The 17,902-nt window shown below is 50.6% G+C and overlaps 8 protein-coding genes across 8 annotated transcripts; 3 read left to right on the top strand and 5 right to left on the bottom strand.

Annotated features, from left to right (window-relative positions):
- Window positions 1-698: 698 nt before the first annotated feature.
- PV08_05105 (uncharacterized protein) lies at window positions 699-1,751 on the bottom strand (the record flags this gene model as incomplete). The annotated part of the gene is made up of 1 exon (XM_016379449.1): window positions 699-1,751. One exon carries the CDS (start codon window positions 1,749-1,751, stop codon window positions 699-701), a length of 1,053 nt encoding a protein of 350 aa, XP_016238126.1.
- Window positions 1,752-3,045: 1,294 nt separating this feature from the next.
- Window positions 3,046-4,641, bottom strand: PV08_05104 (uncharacterized protein; the record flags this gene model as incomplete). Its single annotated transcript, XM_016379448.1, has 2 exons — window positions 3,046-3,727; window positions 3,872-4,641. The coding sequence occupies 2 exons, from the start codon at window positions 4,639-4,641 to the stop codon at window positions 3,046-3,048; spliced, it is 1,452 nt and encodes a 483-aa protein (XP_016238125.1).
- Window positions 4,642-5,405: 764 nt separating this feature from the next.
- Window positions 5,406-6,558, top strand: PV08_05103 (uncharacterized protein; the record flags this gene model as incomplete). Its single annotated transcript, XM_016379447.1, has 3 exons — window positions 5,406-5,846; window positions 5,913-6,391; window positions 6,441-6,558. 3 exons carry the CDS (start codon window positions 5,406-5,408, stop codon window positions 6,556-6,558), a joined length of 1,038 nt encoding a protein of 345 aa, XP_016238124.1.
- A 269-nt stretch (window positions 6,559-6,827) lies between these two features.
- PV08_05102 (uncharacterized protein) lies at window positions 6,828-7,893 on the bottom strand (the record flags this gene model as incomplete). The annotated part of the gene is made up of 3 exons (XM_016379446.1): window positions 6,828-7,485; window positions 7,544-7,708; window positions 7,781-7,893. The coding sequence occupies 3 exons, from the start codon at window positions 7,891-7,893 to the stop codon at window positions 6,828-6,830; spliced, it is 936 nt and encodes a 311-aa protein (XP_016238123.1).
- A 570-nt stretch (window positions 7,894-8,463) lies between these two features.
- On the top strand, window positions 8,464-10,123 carry PV08_05101 (uncharacterized protein; the record flags this gene model as incomplete). The annotated part of the gene is made up of 3 exons (XM_016379445.1): window positions 8,464-8,523; window positions 8,592-10,036; window positions 10,099-10,123. 3 exons carry the CDS (start codon window positions 8,464-8,466, stop codon window positions 10,121-10,123), a joined length of 1,530 nt encoding a protein of 509 aa, XP_016238122.1.
- A 776-nt stretch (window positions 10,124-10,899) lies between these two features.
- On the bottom strand, window positions 10,900-12,779 carry PV08_05100 (uncharacterized protein; the record flags this gene model as incomplete). The annotated part of the gene is made up of 7 exons (XM_016379444.1): window positions 10,900-11,103; window positions 11,157-11,259; window positions 11,347-11,569; window positions 11,621-11,764; window positions 11,822-12,070; window positions 12,121-12,694; window positions 12,756-12,779. 7 exons carry the CDS (start codon window positions 12,777-12,779, stop codon window positions 10,900-10,902), a joined length of 1,521 nt encoding a protein of 506 aa, XP_016238121.1.
- An 866-nt stretch (window positions 12,780-13,645) lies between these two features.
- Window positions 13,646-15,022, bottom strand: PV08_05099 (uncharacterized protein; the record flags this gene model as incomplete). The annotated part of the gene is made up of 4 exons (XM_016379443.1): window positions 13,646-13,777; window positions 13,870-14,451; window positions 14,502-14,881; window positions 14,929-15,022. The coding sequence occupies 4 exons, from the start codon at window positions 15,020-15,022 to the stop codon at window positions 13,646-13,648; spliced, it is 1,188 nt and encodes a 395-aa protein (XP_016238120.1).
- A 1,140-nt stretch (window positions 15,023-16,162) lies between these two features.
- Window positions 16,163-17,893, top strand: PV08_05098 (uncharacterized protein; the record flags this gene model as incomplete). Its single annotated transcript, XM_016379442.1, has 2 exons — window positions 16,163-16,388; window positions 16,455-17,893. The coding sequence occupies 2 exons, from the start codon at window positions 16,163-16,165 to the stop codon at window positions 17,891-17,893; spliced, it is 1,665 nt and encodes a 554-aa protein (XP_016238119.1).
- Window positions 17,894-17,902: the final 9 nt, after the last annotated feature.

The following is a 17,902-nucleotide window of genomic DNA, read 5'->3' as shown; positions in this document are numbered from 1 at the left end:
CTTTGGCACGTTAGGCTACAGTCCCAAGGGCCCCCACTAGAGATAAATGAGAGTTGCCCACATATACCCGATATTCCATGAATCCTTAACCAAAGCTACCTATGTCCGGTCAATGTTTCCAAGCCCTGGTACTCCAAAGTCACTACACATCTGTTCGTCGCTATGTCCAATCTTTCAGGTAAGGGAAATTGCTGGCTGAAGCTAGTACTTCAACTCAGCCATAATGACAAAGTCAATTATCCCCTTCGTGGCTGGGCTGCGATAGCATCAGTTTTTACCAACACTTTATCACCTTCGACGGACGGCTCCCGATAATCTATCACGAGGAAGCAACATAAGGCAGAAATCGAGGTGAACATGCGACTCGCATAAAGGGTAATAATGTTGTACCCTCCATTTGAAGGGCTTTCGCTGGTGCTTCTGCTCTCCCATCGTTACCTATGAGAAAGTTTGAGTCAACGTCTCACGAGCAAAGAAGGATATGCTGAAGTATCTGTGAAATACTATGTGAACAGAACGTGTGGTTGACAAATGATCCCTTAGTTCTGCCGGTGCAACAATAAAGACAACGGTCGTCGGTACAAAGTTACTCTAGTAAATGTGTGTTAGGGTCCTTTTGAGGCCAGGCCAAGAGGTAGCTTACGGCTCAAGGGGGTAGCCACTGAGCACGAATTCATTGGTACTATCTGGTTAATGGTTCAGGCTGTCACCAGAGTGCTGGCACCATATGCCGTGTTCATCTTTGAAAGATAATGCTCCGCTTGCGTGACAGGTTTATAAATCAAAGGCGGAGCCTCCGAAACACATGAAGGGAGAGTCTCCATAACGCAGTCGTAGTCAGGGCCAAAGAAGAAAGGGATCGAGTACCGTTCAACATTTGAAGAATTAGTCGCTCGATGCAAAGTGGAGAGGAATACGTTGTTAGTCCAGATCGAAAGTGCGTCCCCAATGTTCACGACAAAAGTATCTGGAATTGGCTTTGCAGGCACCCATACTCCTTCGCTGTTGACGACTTCGAGAGCGTTGATTGCATCACTCTGCAACAGAATAGTGAACAGTTCGTGGTCGGTGTGGGCCAAGATACTGGCTGTGGTATCCGGCTTGTCCTCTGTCCGAGCTGCGTAGTAATTCAATGACAGCAGTGAGCCTGGCTTTTTCAGTTTTTCTTCAAAGAAGTGCCTATCGAGCTCAAGAGACAATGCAAAAATGCCGGCAAGCTTGCGACTGAGGGTTGTCATTTGTTCATAATAACTCCCAACTGAAGTCTTGAACCCCGGCAATTCGTCCTCTTCGGGCCACTGATTCTTTGCATCGTCTTTGGGATCCACGACATCTCTGTACTCTTTGTCGAATTTAACCTCACGTCCAAACATGATATTCTCATATGGATGTGCCTTCTTACCACCCTTCCGAGAACCTCGGTATGGATCGTATCCAAGGTGGAACTGACTCTTTTCGCGGCTCAGGTTCAACTTCTGCTCCAATGAGAGGCCCTTGAAGAAGCGCTCTGCCTGCTCTTTAATGGAGGACACAGAGTCCTTGGAAATGCCATGGTTCTTGATGTAGAAAAATCCGACTTGAGTGCAAGCATCATAGATCTTGGAAGCTAAAGCTTGTTGCTTGTCCTCGTCTGGACTGTCAATGTCCGAAAGGTCGATGATAGGAACTTCTTTGAAAGACGTTAGACCCTCTGGTTCCCGAACCTTGCGGTAACCCATGCCAGATCCAACTTCAAAGTCTACTACGGCCATTTTGGTGAAGTTGCTGGAGATTGTATCGTACTATCAACCACCCCCAGAGAACGAACAAGTGTTATAAACCTTAAGTAATATGGTTTTCCGACTGATGTAACGTCCTTTTAGTTCATATAGCGTTCCAACCCCACTATAAATCGCCGTAGATACTAGGTTGATCATTTAGATCCCGCTACTACCTTCAAGATAGCATAAATGGGGAAAACAACTTAACCTGTCTAGTTTAGTCGTGCGGGCTATTCTCATCGCGATGCAGACCGTTATCTAGTCGATCGTTCTAGCCTCTCACTTGCCTAATCTGTGAACATAGATCTGATCATACGAAGGAAGGATGGGGCAAGAAGCCTTATCAAGAAGTTCCATTTACTTCGCGGTATGTGCACATATTGCCCTCTTTTGGAAAGCCGATAGGGCCGCTTAAAGTGACAGCAGATCATTACCGGCGTGGTCCGAAGATATTGTAACTCAAAACGGAAGATTTAATGACGAACAGACAGGCTCGAGGCGCTAAACTGCAAATGCCCTGCCACCATCTTATCAATTTACCCTCAAGAGGCCAATCCACTTATCAGCAGTCTTAGAATAGACACCACATAGATACTGCCTGATATCGTTGTCAGGAAACAAAGTCGGACAGTTCTGCGAAATGCTTCCTAACGTGTTCCATGTGCAACAGGTAATTGGTAATTATCAGGAGGTAATACGACCTTCATCCAATTCTCTTATCGCTATGCTCACCTTAAATAAATTGACCTCAAGCATGGCCTTCCTGAAGGCTCTACTGAGCTGCGACAGCGCTCCTCCACTCTTCTATTAACGGGTAGAAATATCAGCACGCCCCCCACTCAGAGAAAAGCCATTACTTTGGGGATGGACCTTTGTCTGCTTATCATGATGGCCACCAATCGTCTGCACTGACCCTGGCGTCGAGCGCGTCACGGAAGACGTCAAAACTAATCTTTCTCCATACTCGATGCGCTTGCCGTGGATGGCCGTCAACGTAGTTCCTCTTGGGTGCAACATCGGTATGCAAGGGATCACTTACTACAACATAGGCTAGTGCGACTCGTTCCTGTGTATCCTTCTTCAACGTGATCTGTGTCCTCCCTGTCGCCGAATGGTGTGGCCTAAATGTCGCAAATTGCAGGCGGACGCACGTCGTTTGAATCTGACAGTATCAAGACGAAATAGATGTAGGTAGAAAGCCACAAATGACACACCTCGCTAGTGTCCCATTCAACATTCAACCACTAATTTAAAGAATGCCCTTCCAATTTGTCTGTTCTATCTGCTATTCCTCAAGTTGCTCCAACCGACTTCGACCGACCTGAAACTTCTCAAGTAATTTCCGCGTTGCCTCGTTGCAGATGATGTCGACCCAGAGATACCCTCTCATGGCCGACCGTATAATCGCCCAGTTTGTCAAGTCAAGATGCTCGCCGACTACAGTCAGCCATTGTTGTAATCGATCGCCATCACTTGGGCTCTGTGGGGTAAAGGCAATTCCGTGAATAATTAAAACCCATAGTCTCGTTTTTGAATCTATGATGGAAAGTCCCCTTTGCATGATTCGATCTATGGCTTTCTCCGCCGCCGACTTAAGCCAGGGAAATGGGAATCGAACTATTGGCCACTGCAGAACGGTTCGTGAGCAGAAGGAGAGCATGGTCAGTCGAATTAACTCGTCCTGGGAGCCTGGGACGCAAGACACGTGGAATAGCCCATATACAACGGAGTATATTGTATCTCGAAGCAGATCGTCAGGAAGCTTGCTGCTTCGCACAGATGCGTTGTTGATTAGGCCGAAGAAACGGTCAAGGCTGCTCCAGATTTGACAAAGATTGAAGTCCTCAATAATAACTGGTCTGCCAAGCAAGATTGAATCATCTTGTAGCGCTATCTCTGAGATCGTAGTATTGCCTTTCAGTAGAACCGGCAGTTGGCCTGTTGCGAGCGATATTGAGAGATCGCATCTACTTTCCATCAGCTCTATCGAACATGATTGCTTACACGGGGCATCGCCTTGGTAAATTACTCCCAATCTCGCGGCATCAAATACAGAGGGAGCAGCCCTGCGTAGACTTTGACAGTGGATGGGTTCGGATCTATTGACTTACCTCATGAGTTCTATCATCTGTTTTGTTCTTTGTCGGAACGAAACAAGTCCCTCCTTTCTCATAGTGACTAGTTTGCTCAATGCAAGAAGATGACAACGTGCTAGATTGAAATTTCCGATCGTCAGCGCATGCATGGCAAAAACAAGCACGACCGTTACCGCAGTGTCGTATAAACTGGGACCCTGGGTCTGCAGACCGGAAGATGGGTGTTCAACCTCGGCGAGTCGTTCTCTCAACAACCGTAGTGCTTGACCGTAATGCTGCATTCCGTCTTCACGTCCATTCCTCCACGGCTGAGAGGTAGCCTGCTGGAAAGCGATGTTTGTGAATGCAGCAGCCCCAAACACCATAATGTTCATATAGAGCGCATCATGAAAGAGCGACCATAGACATACAGCACTATCATCGCTGGTATTGAAGTCGACACAGGGATCGAGAAAATGTACATATTCCGACGTGGTGGTACAGAATCGAACGGTCACTTCTCTGAGAATTAAGCCGACTTTGTCGGGGAACTCCAGTAGTGACAGATCAGAGGAAATTGGGGGTGCTATTCTTGACTGGATTTGATAATTTCCGTCCACAGCTGTGTCATTGCTGAGGATACTGGCGCCTGGGATCTTGGGCTGTCTGGGATTCTTTGGAGGGCGTCCTCGATTCTTGCCGAGCATTACATGGCGACGAATCACCCGGCGGGTCTGCTGCTGCTCTTCATCAGAAGCATTCGCTGACACGAACTGTACGCTCGTCATCGGAATACTGCAGCCCATGAGTCTGAAGCAAGTGCCAAAAGTGAAACCTGGGACGTACGTGGATGACTAAACCTCTCAGCAGGGGAACAAGCGTAGATGACAAACAGAGCACGGGCCCAGAGTTTTCAGAAGTTGTTGATCAGGCCCACACAGTCAACTTGCCCATTTTCTGTTTCAGTGGTCTCGGGCTATCTAGATCCAGTGGTTAGAAGGTCATTTCTAAGTCAATTAGCAGCTCAGGGCTCGGTGATGGCATCAAACCGGTCGCGGGTGGTTGTTGATCTCGACGCTCACTCAAAACTTTAGTTTCTCATGGCGGCTCAATTAATATCCCACCGCGAAACTCTTACTAATAAGACTCAAGCGGCACACCGAGGCTATTTACCCGTTTTCCAGCGCTGGCTTTTCAGGCGTCCCGGCCACTTGAAGGGGGCCTGCCGCACTATTGTAGAAGCAACCTCTCGATGCTAACCTTTCTCGGCAGGACATTGTATCCCCGTTGTGGTAAGGCGTAGGATTCTTCGTGGGGGTTCCCTGATTATACAAGCCCGTTGTGCAGTCGAGCATGCTTCTTCAATAATGGCCCGACGACTACGAGATGCGTACTGTGCCATCACACGGAGATGAAACAACGCGCTAGGGAAACAGGCTGCGATAATTCTCTAGCCTGGGAAGTAATTACTCACTGACATGATCAATTTTTGTGCTTATAAGCAGGCGACCTTCCTGTGACCATGACTTACAAGACATGCTGATTTGACTAGTTAGTTCATCGTTCCACCATGGCTTCCAAGACCCTATCTCCTCGGATAGAGGCCTTCTTCCCAACTTTCTTCTACAGGACACAGTTCTGCGAAAAGCAGCCCGCATTTGCGCCCGAGCTGACTCTCTCGTCCAAAGTTGCCATCGTCACAGGCTCCAGTGGCGGCCTCGGGTATGCAAGCGCGAAACAGTTGTTGGCTTTGAATCTCTCCCACCTCATCCTTGCTGTCCGTTCCGTTGAAAAGGGCGAAAAGGCTGCAATTTCACTTCGTGCTCAGTTTCCGAAGGCAAAGATTGAAGTGTGGAAGCTGGATATGTGCAGCTATTCCTCCGTTCGAGATTTTGCCCACAGAGTCGAAACAGACTTGACCAGGTTGGATATCGCTATTCTCAACGCAGGCCTTGTCAAGGGGTCTTACACGCTTGTCAAAGAGACAGGTCACGAAGAGACCGTGCAAGTGGTGAGCTACAGAGTCCACGCAACCACATGACGCCCCAAGAATGCTTTTAACTCATTCCTTATCTAGAACTACCTTTCAACGGTCCTTCTGGCACTACTCCTTATCCCAAGCCTGCGCGCAAAGCGAGCTGCTGGAGGACAACCAGGCAAGGTGACCATTGTCAATTCAGGACTTTCCTTGACCGGGAAGCTTCCTTTGGATCCCAAGAAGCCAAACCAGTCCATTCTAGCTTCTTTCGACGACAAGGGTAAATTTAGCAGTACACCCTGGTACAATAATTCCAAAACCCTCATGCATTTGTTCCTGTGGAAGCTGTCTGAACACCTTTCCGCCGACGACGTTATTGTCAACGCTGTAGATCCGGGTTACGTCAAGGGCACAGAAAACCTGAACAACATGCCTAAGATTGGAGCCATCATGGCTAAGGCCCTCGCAGCCGTCACAGGGAGGACAGTTCAAGTCGGTGCGTCCACCTATATTGACGCTGTGGCGGTGAAGGGTAAGGAGAGCCATTGTTGCTTCCTTACTAGTTGGAAGATCCATCCGTAAGTCTCCCAGTGAAGAGGTTTGAGCTGCTAATGATGGACTTACTAGGTTTGCACCTTTCCTCTACACGCCAGAGGGAAAGAAGTTGATAGAGCAACTATGGCAGGAGACTTTGACGGAGCTCCAATTCGCCAACCCAGAAGCGTTACTGTCAGGCAAACATTGACAGGGACGCTTCGGCAAATGGATAATTCCTTAAAAATTACTGATACCCACAAATGCTCTCTGAGATTTGGAGTTTCAACGTCAGTTTTACCAAGTCGTACGTATTTATTTAGGTAGGCAATAGTAAAAATTCGAAGGTGCTATGCACGTCCGCACTCAGACCCTGGGTTTCCAACCTGCCAGCACAGTTGCGGTTGGAATACTCATCCTGTGAACAGCATAGAGCGTAACGGGTTTGGTATGTACGCTCTTCCGACCTCTTTCCGCTTTTCATGGGATTCCGTGCCTATCTCCCATATACTCCATAGGCACGGGCGCCTGATAACTCGACAGGGGCTCCTGATACTTGTCTTGGCGCCTCCTGCGACGGCCACCTCTTCGCTGTTTCCTGTCTCTGTTCTTCCATGGACGCGATAGGATAGGCCCCTGTTCAGACTCCTCCAGCTTATCTAGTCTCAGTCCCACAAAGAGGAAAATGAAAACCACGAGAAACTCCTCGACAACAGACATGAGAACCAAGACCACAATAGGCGCATTGATCCGCCTAAAGTCTCCTCGGTGCACGAAAACCACCAGAACTTGATACAATAGTCGGACAAACACGAGAGGTAATGCCACCCATACTGCAGGAACTAGGAGACGTTCCTTTCCAGGAAGCTGGCGTCTGAATGACAGGGATCTAGCCATCAAGAACAAGAGCATAGCGTACGTGGCCACATAGCAGATGACGGCAACCTTGGACCATGTGGTGGGCGAGTTGTTGACTGCATTGTGATCATCGCCACCGCCGCCGTCGCTGCTGCTGCTGCTGCTGCTCTCAATTCCAATGATGCCGAAGACTGCGCCTAGGACAACAAACAGTTGAGCCAGGCGAAAGTACTTTATCGATAGTGACGGAGAAGGTGATCGAGCATTGATCCAGTCGGCTCTGTAGCGGTGTCAGCCAACCATTGTTATTCTGTATTCTGTTTTCTCCGTTTACGCACATGCGCGACAGCATTCCCAGAGTGGACAGAAGGAGCGGAGTCAATCCGATATGACTAAGGACCAAGACTGTCTTCAGAAGGCCGATAGAATGGTCTTTCCGAGTGATGAGCTGGCAAACTGCTCCAGCAATTCGGATCAGACATAGCGTGAAGGTATAGTACCAGCTGTGGTTGGGGTCAGTGAGTCAGTTTCCAGTCAGGACGGGCGACAAATTGAACAGCAAAGGACAGACATACCCTGAGCTCCGACTAAAGCCATGTCGGGCACAAACGACAAAGGCAAGAATAATCGAAGGTACGTAGACCACGAGTTCCGCTACAGCAACGATAGAACTAGAGCCAAAATGCATCGTGAGGACTAGATGAGAACAATATTGGCTCGTCCTTGGTTCGCAGTACCTCAATGGGGGATCAGCCAGATATATAGGCCTGCAAGGCTGACGACCCTTGGGCCGCACTGTTAATCAAGTCTGCCATCACCGGAAAAGTGGCAGTCATGAAACGTATGCAATGTGGATTGACTCTACCGTTTCGTCGTTCTCACAGGAGGGTTGCGATCAGCCACCACCAAGAGAATCCTGGATGCCTGTGCCGACGAGGTACGACTAAAAAGTTATAAGGCGCAGTTCGAATTGGACGCACCTTTCTAGCTTAGCTGGAGGTTTAGTTTTCTACGTGGAGGAGTTTGTGATCAGGATGTTGTTAACAAGGCGGAGTGGCTGAAGCTGCGCTAGTCCTATTGGGGCATGCAGTGAGCATGCCGAGGTTCAGCCGCCTGAGTCAAACCGCATGTCCGCCGCAGAAAACTCAGACTGGGCGATATCGAAAACAGAACCCCTTCATCAGTATCCCCCGCGCACTCAAAGACGACGTGATTCTCGCTTTGGTGTGCCGAGAAGAGAACCTGGACAGCGCCCACCATGACGTACTGCGGGCGTCCGTCTACAGCTTGCCACGCCTGTAGACAGAAACGCGGCAAGGTTAGTCTAGCTACTACTCCTCCTCCTTGGGCAAGGCAAACAAGGCTAAACCGCTCGCTCCTCAACAGTGCGATAGGAGAAAACCAGGGTGCGGTCAATGTGCCCGGAAACGCATTTCATGTCCAGGGTACCGAGACCCAGACACCATCGTCGTTAGAGATCAGACTGTCTCAACGATCAGGCGGTTTCGCGCCAAAAGAGATAGACTGACCAAAGAATTAACGCCGCACGAGAGCGCGATACTGCCGCCAGTACATGAACACCCTACTAAGCCAACTAAGCCAACCACGACCCCACCTGACAGTCTTTCATTTGGTCTGGCCATTGCGCCCGCCCCAGAAGACGCTGCCTCCGCATTTTTCCTGTTCTGCTACGCACCAGCAGGGCCTATGGCTTGCCTTCCGATCCTAGCTAATGTCTGTTCTCCGGCAGATGTGCTCTTAATGCCAGCGTTGCTCGCCCCTGCTTTAGCAATTTTGTCATTCGAGTTTAAACAGCCATCACTCATGAAACTTGCGCGGAAGAATTACGCCACCGCTCTCAAGGAGGTCAATCTAGCCCTGGCCTCACCCACACACGTAGCCAACGATTCGACCTTAGCGTCTGTTCTGCTCCTAGCTCTCTTTGAAGCTGTGGCTTTCCAGCGCAGCGACTCTCTGAATAGCTGGACAGTGCATGTCAATGGCGCAGCCGAGCTCCTCAAGGTCCGCGGGCCAAGTCAGTTCGAGTCGGCTCTAGGTCGTGCCCTGTTTCTTGACGTTAGCAATGGCATCTACGCGTCATGCGCACAGCGTCGGATTGCGACGCCAGCAGCCATATCGGAGCTATGGGTGCACTGGCGCAAGATCGCGGGTGATGACGGTCCCGAGGTTGGGATGGGGCGTGTTTCCGACGCGATGGCGAATCTTCTGGCTCGAATGACGGCTAGTGGTGAGGAAAGTCTAGGTAATGAGGGTGTTGTACGGGAAGGACTCGAGCTGGACGCTCTTCTCGTACACCTACTGGAGCAGCTTGAGGAGATATCCCCATATCAAACCCTGCCGCCTGTCGAAGTGCCCACACTGGCATATAATAATGTCGCTCACAACTATAAATCGCCTCAAGCTGCTCGACATTGGAACGTGTTACGTATGATGAGAATGTTTGTCAACAAATGGGTCTATCGCGCCGCAAGCGCCATGCAAGATGTTTCGATAGGCGGAGTTGGTTCCGAGGAGGTTATTCTCCCAGAAAGATTGCTCGAAATGACTGCCAGAAATTCTGAGACAATGGCGTTCGACGTCCTCAGCAGCGTACCCTTCTTCCAATGTCTACCATCCTGGAGGCATTCCAATCAAAGTATGGCGAGGTGGCTGATCTGGCCGTTGTCAGCAGTTGCTGTCTCCATGTTTGTCCCGGTCTCGGCGCAGATGTATGCCAGGAACAGTTTGCAAGCTATTGTTAAGGATTCTGGCCTATCCCAGGCGGCTGAGGCTTTGGACATGGTGGACGAGCGACGGAGTTTAGAGAATTGGTAAGTATGCCCCAGCGACCATGGGACTTTTAGTATAAATCTGACTAATTTGAACCTTGCAGGTTACACTTGTGCCACTTGTCGTAGGACCATCGCAACGTGGAATGGGGACTTTCTATCCCTGATGGAATACTGCCAGGAGCCGTGGCGCTCATGAGGAACCGCATCCGCTAGTCTTGATCAAATGCTGGCCTTGCCGGTCTTCTCAAGTGGCTTGTGCCAGGTGGCATCGGATTTTCGACATGAAGGAGTGCTCGTCTGATATCCAGAAGGATCGTTCTCAAGACTCGCAGTCCGTGGACGCGCCAGCACTTCCGTGTTCTTCTCGAGACCTAGCAGTCTGGATAGAAATGGCAGCCCACCAGCCGTAAGTAGCGGCGCGACATGGGGACCATATGTGTGATGGTGAATTTAGATGGCCTGCGGGCACGAAGCCCCAAGATACCGTCAGCTCATTTGTTGGAACATATATCACAATGGTGAGTGCGGTGATCCTGATAAGCAGTATTGAAGCAGTCGGAGGCTCTTTTGATGGCCGGAAACCTGAGCTTCACATACCTGAGACTTCTATGGACGGAAACGAGTGATTACCAGATCCCCAAGACCGGGGAAAGAGGGAAGGATTTAGGGCTGGCGCAGACTGTGTATGGTTTTATCGAGTTGAATATTGATACGGGTGTTGTTCCCACGCCTCTAGCATATCTTATAGCTATGGAATAGTCGCGGGATCTCTTGTCTAGGTAACAACTTCAAAATCATTGCTCTCAGGTTTATCGAGAATGTAGGATGGCCTCTCCGCGGCATATATGGATGACCATACCGTGCTAACATTGCCCATAGAATAGCGTCGATGAGCTTGGAACTCAGGGGATGTGCTCAGCTTTGGGCTTGCCACCTTCGCTCTTCTCGCTGACATGGACGGGCGGGACGTCTGCTATTTCCTCAAGAACCTCTGCATGGTAATGGGACTGCTTGAACTGTTGGTGGATTTGCTCTTCACGAGTATCCGTAAGCACGATTCCATCCCCGAAAATCTCGGCCACGTCCTCAAGAGCTAGGCCTTTGGTCTGTATCATAGTAAGCAGATTATCAACACTCTGTCTCAGGATGAGCCACGTACTTCAGGGAAAAAGAACCAGATGATTACGACACAAATGGCTGTAAGTATGGTGAAGACAAGGTAGTACTTCCAGCCGATATTATTGAATGCAGTTGGCGCAGCGCTGTCACTGGTTAGAAATGGAGAATTCGTTGGAATGGCGTTCTTCTTTCAAACTTGCCTCGTGAATACAATGACAGCCATAAACAACCCAGAGCAGGAAATGCCGATGCCGCGAGCGCGGAGAGGATTGGGAAAGATTTCAGTGGCGTAGATGTAGGTACTGGCGTCAATAGTCCATCCATAGAAGCCTATGTGGAGGAACAGAAAGAACACAGCTGCTTTCGCAGCTGCTGTAGAGCCGGTCCTTTGGTAAACTGAAACGCTGGCACACTCGCCAGCCAGAGCAATGACATCGCCGGTGAATCCGAAGACTAGGGGAGAGGTTAGTCTCATCGAATACACCTTTGCGTGACGATACGCACGTAGCATCCGTACTCTCCCAAAATAATCGATGACCGTTGCATTGAATGCGTTGCCAAATAGGCACACCGTGATCCACCCACACTGGATGAGAAGCTGATTGACCACACTGAAGCCGAGGTTGCGGTATAGGAAAGGGCCGTAGTCTATCATTCGTATCTATCAGTGAAAGGCTTCAATTTTGGGTCTTCCGATGTTCTTACTGTTGATGACAATTGTGCCGGTACATTGACCAGCCACCATGGTAAGCCAACCAATCCAACATCTCTTGCGTAGAGCTGGCCGTGTAAAGAATTCTTTGAGGGGTACGTGGTCCTTTAACTCTTCCAAGACCTGAGAGTGCAAAAGTTGAAATTCTTCGTGGATCGCATGCTCATTATTATGTGGGCCCGATTCGGTTCGGCAAGCCTTAAAGGCCTTGAGGGCCTCCTCAGGACGAGACTTGACTAAGACTACAACAACAAGTTAGACAGGTCTTGCATCATCCTGCGACTCAACTTACGCCAACGGGGAGATTCCGGTATGAATACGACGCCTGTCGCAAGAAGGAGCGGCCACAGGCCACCAATAGCTAGTGGCATTCTCCATTGGGTGCCGCTGGCGTTGACAAAGTAAAAGCCAAAGCCGATCCAGCTGGCAGCAACATAACCAAAGGCGATGCCGGTGCCGTGCATACCAACCAGGAGACCACGAATCCGGGAAGGTGAAATCTCGCTCTGGTAGAGTGGAATGAGACTGACCAGGGCTCCCACAGAGAACCCAGTGAGCAATCTAGCGATCATAAACATGGCAATGTGTACGCTGCCTGCAGCCAAGCCGTTGCCGACGATCGAGACAAAAGAGGCGAAGAGTATTGCTTTCTTTCGACCCCATTTGTCAGGAATCCAGAAACAAGAGATGCAGCCGAACAGGCCACCAGCGGAGAAGAGACCGTTGATCGCCCCCAGGAGTTCGTCCGAGTTTGAGCGTGTATCGAGCTCGAAGTACGATAGAAAGGTTGGCTGTCCTGTAGTAGTCGCTATGATACTAGATCCATAGCCGTAGGTTATACTTCCCAGCGCGACGAAGAGAACGATCTAAGCGTTGTGTTAGCGGAGAGAAAAGTAACAGGTTCATTGATCCGGTCGAGCTGCTTACACCAAATTGCACCAGGGAGATCATTTTGTAGTCGACCGGCAGAGTGAGAGAGCGTTTATTGATATTGCAGAGGTGCTACCCAGGGGTCTGGAAAGTGCCAGATCAGTGTCAAATCGTACACATGGCTCCATATATGTTGAGAGGGTCGTCTTTTTCCGTGGAAGAAGTATGCATTACCTCGGACAAGATGAACTTTAACGTTACTCCAACAACAAGCCTGCTTCAGGAACACCATGTACGGTTACTTGTAGCATTTCTTCGAGCTTGGCCATGTCTATCAAGCTTGCGGGGGTGGACATTGCTCGCACGGAGAGAACCGTCGGGCCTGGGGCCGGTCAAGGCGAGTTTCATCGATGCGGGGATGGATCCACCATCTCACTGCCGATCTCGACCACGTCTGGCAACCAAAGAACTGTGTGTACTCGATTCCTGAAGCGTAGCACGGCTCCTCCCAAGCAAAGTACCCCAAGAGAGCGGGGTTTGTTCATCCGTCCGTAGTTTTTGCTCAGCATCTGGCGCGATTCGTTTCTAATGGCTTGACCCCGAGTCGTTCATTCATCGGAAAAGGATCACCTCGATGGTCGGCCCAGGAGGCGTCTAGTTGCATGGGGTCACCTGGGTGAAACGGTTGGTGGATTGATGAAGTACTCCTGTAGAAGGCACACTCAGTCTAAAGGATACTACACGTGGTACTGTCGTGGTCCGGTGTAAAGGGAGCTATCTCCGATGTTGGAGACCGCCTTTCTCGCATTGCAAAAGTCCGCGTAATGCTAGCTATCTTAACGGTCACCAAGCTTATCATCAAGCCCATGTGGAGCTTTGTCTGCCGCTTCCTCGGATTGCTCATGGTCCCTGAAGTTGGTTGATTGGCGGATCCTTCAATCCCCCTCTCACGATGTGCAACGAGAGTAAATCTCCTTGCGGAATTCCACAGAGAGAGCGACCGATGTCGGATCTCCTGGTGGAAGTAACTGTGAGGCGTAGATACCACAGTTGCCGGCAGCCGGATCAATCCACCAGAACTGATGCATCGCGAGAGTGTGGTGTCAGCACATTGAACAGTCTTACAGGAGATGCAGGATCAGGGAGACAGGGGCACAGGAGGGCAACGTACCAGGTTGGGAAGTCCTCCCCAGGACAAGGTGCCTTTCTTACACACCCCGGGCACATCTACGGTCGTCAAGATACCTCCCAATCCGGAATTCCACGATTCTGACTCGACTCCATTTCTGAAGATGGGGCCAGCTATCGGATGCTGTGTCTGCTCCAGCAGGTGCTTAGGATCTGCAAGCTGAGGCTCAAACATCATCTTGACAGAATCCGGCTTGAGTAACGTCCCATCGTTCTTCAGTAACGAGATCAATATCTTGATGTAGTCGGCGGCAGAGCTGTACAAGCCACCTCCACCCAAATCATCGACAGGGTCCGGGTGATTATACGGGGCGGATGGGACGAGTTCACCCGTCGGTTTTCGTTCTGTTGTCGGGCAAAGGTTCCTGGCGATCTGATCGTTTTCTGGGACACGGAAGCCGGTTGAAGTCATTCCCAAAGGCTCCCAGATGTGACGCTTCAGGTAGTCACCAAGGCGAATATTTCCGTTGGCTCGCTCAATCATTTTCCCTATCCAGTCGATTGCGATGCTGTACGACCAACCTTCTCCTGGCTCATAGATTAGCGGTAGGAGTAGTCGTTTGGTCTGTGCTTATTGTCAGAATGCGAACTAGATAGACACGAAGATCAACAGACGATAGGTTCTCCTGAGGGACCACTCGGCTCTCCCTGGAACTGTCTCCATTGAGCTAGTAGCGGACTCAAAAAGTCGTAGCCCATACCGCTGGAATGAGTCAGGAGTTGACGCAGGGTGATCTTCTTCGTCGCCTTCTTCAGCTGAGGCTCGCCGGCATCGGAGAAGCCTGTCAGGATATCGGGTTCCTTCCACTCTGGAAGAATTTTGGATACATCAGCGTCCAGGTCCAGGAGTCCTCTCTCGACTGCTTGTAGCGCTGCAATCGACGTGGCTAGCTTGGTGCACGATGCTATCCAGAAGGTCGTGTCGATTGACATGGGCTTTGCGTTCTCTGGATCAACCGACGTCTGCCCTTCGGCCTGGGCGTAGATGATTTCCCCTTGAAAATCGTTAGTGTGTCTTCGCCATGCTACGATCGACAATCACTACCAGAAGCATCAGCAGCCATCACCACTGCGCCAGGAAGTTTCCGGTCCGGCCCTGGGGCCACCGCCGCGCGTAAAGTCTCGCTGAAGCCCATTTCGAAACAGGACGTCGACGCAAACACATGGACAGTCGCCCGGCGGAGAAGATTCTGGGGAATCAGGTTGATACTGGGCTCCCCGCGAGAACCGCATTGCTGACAAATGCTTTGCTCCCGCTGGCCTGTCTTTTTGCGCCTCTCGATTCCCTCGACCTCGGCTCGCAATATTCGTCACGATACGGAGCGGGCAGCGTGATGTTATCAGGCCGATTATCATATTTAGGCATCCCCTCCCCAAATTCTACGAGGCTTTGGTCTCATAGACTCCAAGACACTGGACGCCATCTGACTCGCTGAAGCTAATCGTCGAATACCCTATAAGCAGTACTGAGTCACCACCGGCAAGAGAGAAGAACCATGTTGATGGACTTATCTTGATGAGATATTCCCATCTACGTGTTTCCCACAATGCCTTAAGCCGCAGCCACTTAACCCTACCACAGATATCGTCAGTTCTTGTTTTGACCGGAAGAGACAATCTAAGACAAGTGGTCTTCATATTGTGTATCCTTCCCCAGGTTCGCACCCGCGCATCTACCAGAGGGTGCAAGATTAATATCTTCGGAACATCTATCCGATAAGCAAATGCAAGAGCCACAATCCGGGGTGTTGGAGGTGAGAGACGTTCCTGTGATTGGGCCATGATTCCATGATGTAAGCATGATACGCATCGTTCGACCGTTGCCCACCTGTATTTGACCATGATTGCATGATCTCCCTTTCTTTTACGAGGTACGATCTCAGGTCCTGTGATACATCTACGTCAGGAACCACGACATGACGATTGGCATTGTCTTTTCGTGGCAATGCCACGTTCCTGATTCGCGGACAATAACCATGGGCAAGGGATTCAAGACTTGAATCTTTTTATCCATGACATCGTGTGAATGAGCACAGATCAGTGGCCTCCATCACCTGCCTGGATTTCACCTTCGCCCAGGAACATGATGATCTGAGGAAACAGTCATGGGGTTTTCTTGCAAGTCCTCCTTGTTACTGAATGTGTCTCGAAATCTCATTCCACTGTCATTCGTGCTTTCGAGAGTCTCACAGCCACTGCACGTTCCTCTCACTCGGTACTCTGTTGCGAAGCGGACAATCAGGAACATCACCACGACTCCCCATCGCCATATAACCATGTCTTCGGATCCAAGTCATTATATGAAGACTTCAGGGCAGAATGACCCTGTCTGGGTGCACAAAGAACCGTATTCTAATCGACCTCATTTCCCTCAGCTGGACAGAGACGTAGAAACGGATGTTTGTATCGTCGGCTCAGGCATCGCGGGCATTTCGATCGCCGAGCAGCTTGTGAGAAGAGGAATGAATGTGATCATGATTGAGGCCAGGGACATCCTATCCGGTACTCAACCCCCATTCGTTCACCCTCACTAAAAAGAGGATGCAGGGCTGACACCTGCGACAACAGGAGAGACAGGCCGCACGTCAGGACATTTGTCATCCGACCTTGACGACGGCTACACGGCCATTGAGAAGCTCTTCGGTCGTGACGGGGCTAAGGCCGCAGCCGAGTCTCACGACTGGGCCATCAAGCACATTGGGACTCTCTCTGGTCAGCTTGGGATCGAGTGCGAGTACCGCCAACTTAAAGCGTACGACATCTCACAGTACCCGCGAGGAACCAAAGAGCACGACGACGACGTGGCCGAACTAAAGGCAGAAGCGAAGGTGGGGAAGGAGATTGGTCTCGACGTCGAATACGTCGAAGATCTGACAATCAAGGGCTGGGACGGTAAAGTTGACCAACGAGGTGGAAACGTCGTCGGCGAGCAGGCCACCTTCCATCCAACCAAGTATCTGCTGGGCATCCTCAAATGGCTGAAAGACCAACCCAACTTCCAGTGCTACACGCGCACGCGCATGTCCAGTTGCACCGAAAATGGTCTGACCATCCCAATCGTCGACGTGCACCTGGGGTCTAAGAAAGTCACGGTGTCAACCCTCAGCGGGCACACCATAACCTGCGACCATGCCGTCGAAGCAACCTGCGTTCCACTCCAGAAGCTCAGCTTGGTCGCCGAAATGGAGTATCACCGCACATATTGCATTGCGATCCGCGTCCCCAAAGGGGCGGTAGAAGACTGCCTGATCTACGACTCCGCCGAAGAATACAAATATGTGCGCTTGACAGAGTGTGACGATCAGTGGGACTACATGGTCGTAGGCGGCTGCGACCACAAGGTTGGCCAGGAGGACGAATGGGACGAGCGATACCGGGAACTCGAGACCTGGGTCCGCGAGCGCTTTACACAAGCCGGCAGCGTTGACTATCGGTGGTCCGGGCAGATCTTCGAACCGGTCGATTACATGGCGTACATCGGCAAGAACTCTGGGAATGACAGGATTTATGTCGTCACCGGCGACTCCGGAAATGGACTCACTCACGGTGTGATAGCGGGACGACTGATTGCCGATGAGATCCAGGGCATTGAGAATCCTTGGGCGAGCCTATATGACCCGAAGCGAAAGTCCACCACCGCGTCTAAACTGCCCAGCATGGTCAAGCACGACTTACAGATCAACACACAATACAAACGCCTGGTCCAAGCCGACATCACGGACATCGAAGAGCTCGGCCTCGGCCAAGGAGGCGTGTTGAACCCGATAGGTCAAAGTCCACAGGCGGTGTACAAAGATGAGAACGGGAAGATAACCCGGATGAGCGCGTTCTGTCCCCATATGAAAGGCGTGGTGTGTTGGAATGCAGACGAAAAGTCCTGGGATTGTCCTGTCCACGGTAGTCGATTCAGTGCTGAAGGTGTGCAGTTGATTGGACCTGCAAAGGCTGGACTAGAGCCGTTTGATGAGAACGCAAAGAAACGGCAGGAGTTCGCGATAGAGTCTTGAGCTCAAAGC

Source organism: Exophiala spinifera (genome assembly GCF_000836115.1).
Source record: "Exophiala spinifera strain CBS 89968 unplaced genomic scaffold supercont1.3, whole genome shotgun sequence".
NCBI lineage: Eukaryota > Fungi > Ascomycota > Eurotiomycetes > Chaetothyriales > Herpotrichiellaceae > Exophiala > Exophiala spinifera.
Note: the sequence above shows the minus strand (reverse complement) of the source record. Positions and strands in the feature narration are given on the sequence as shown.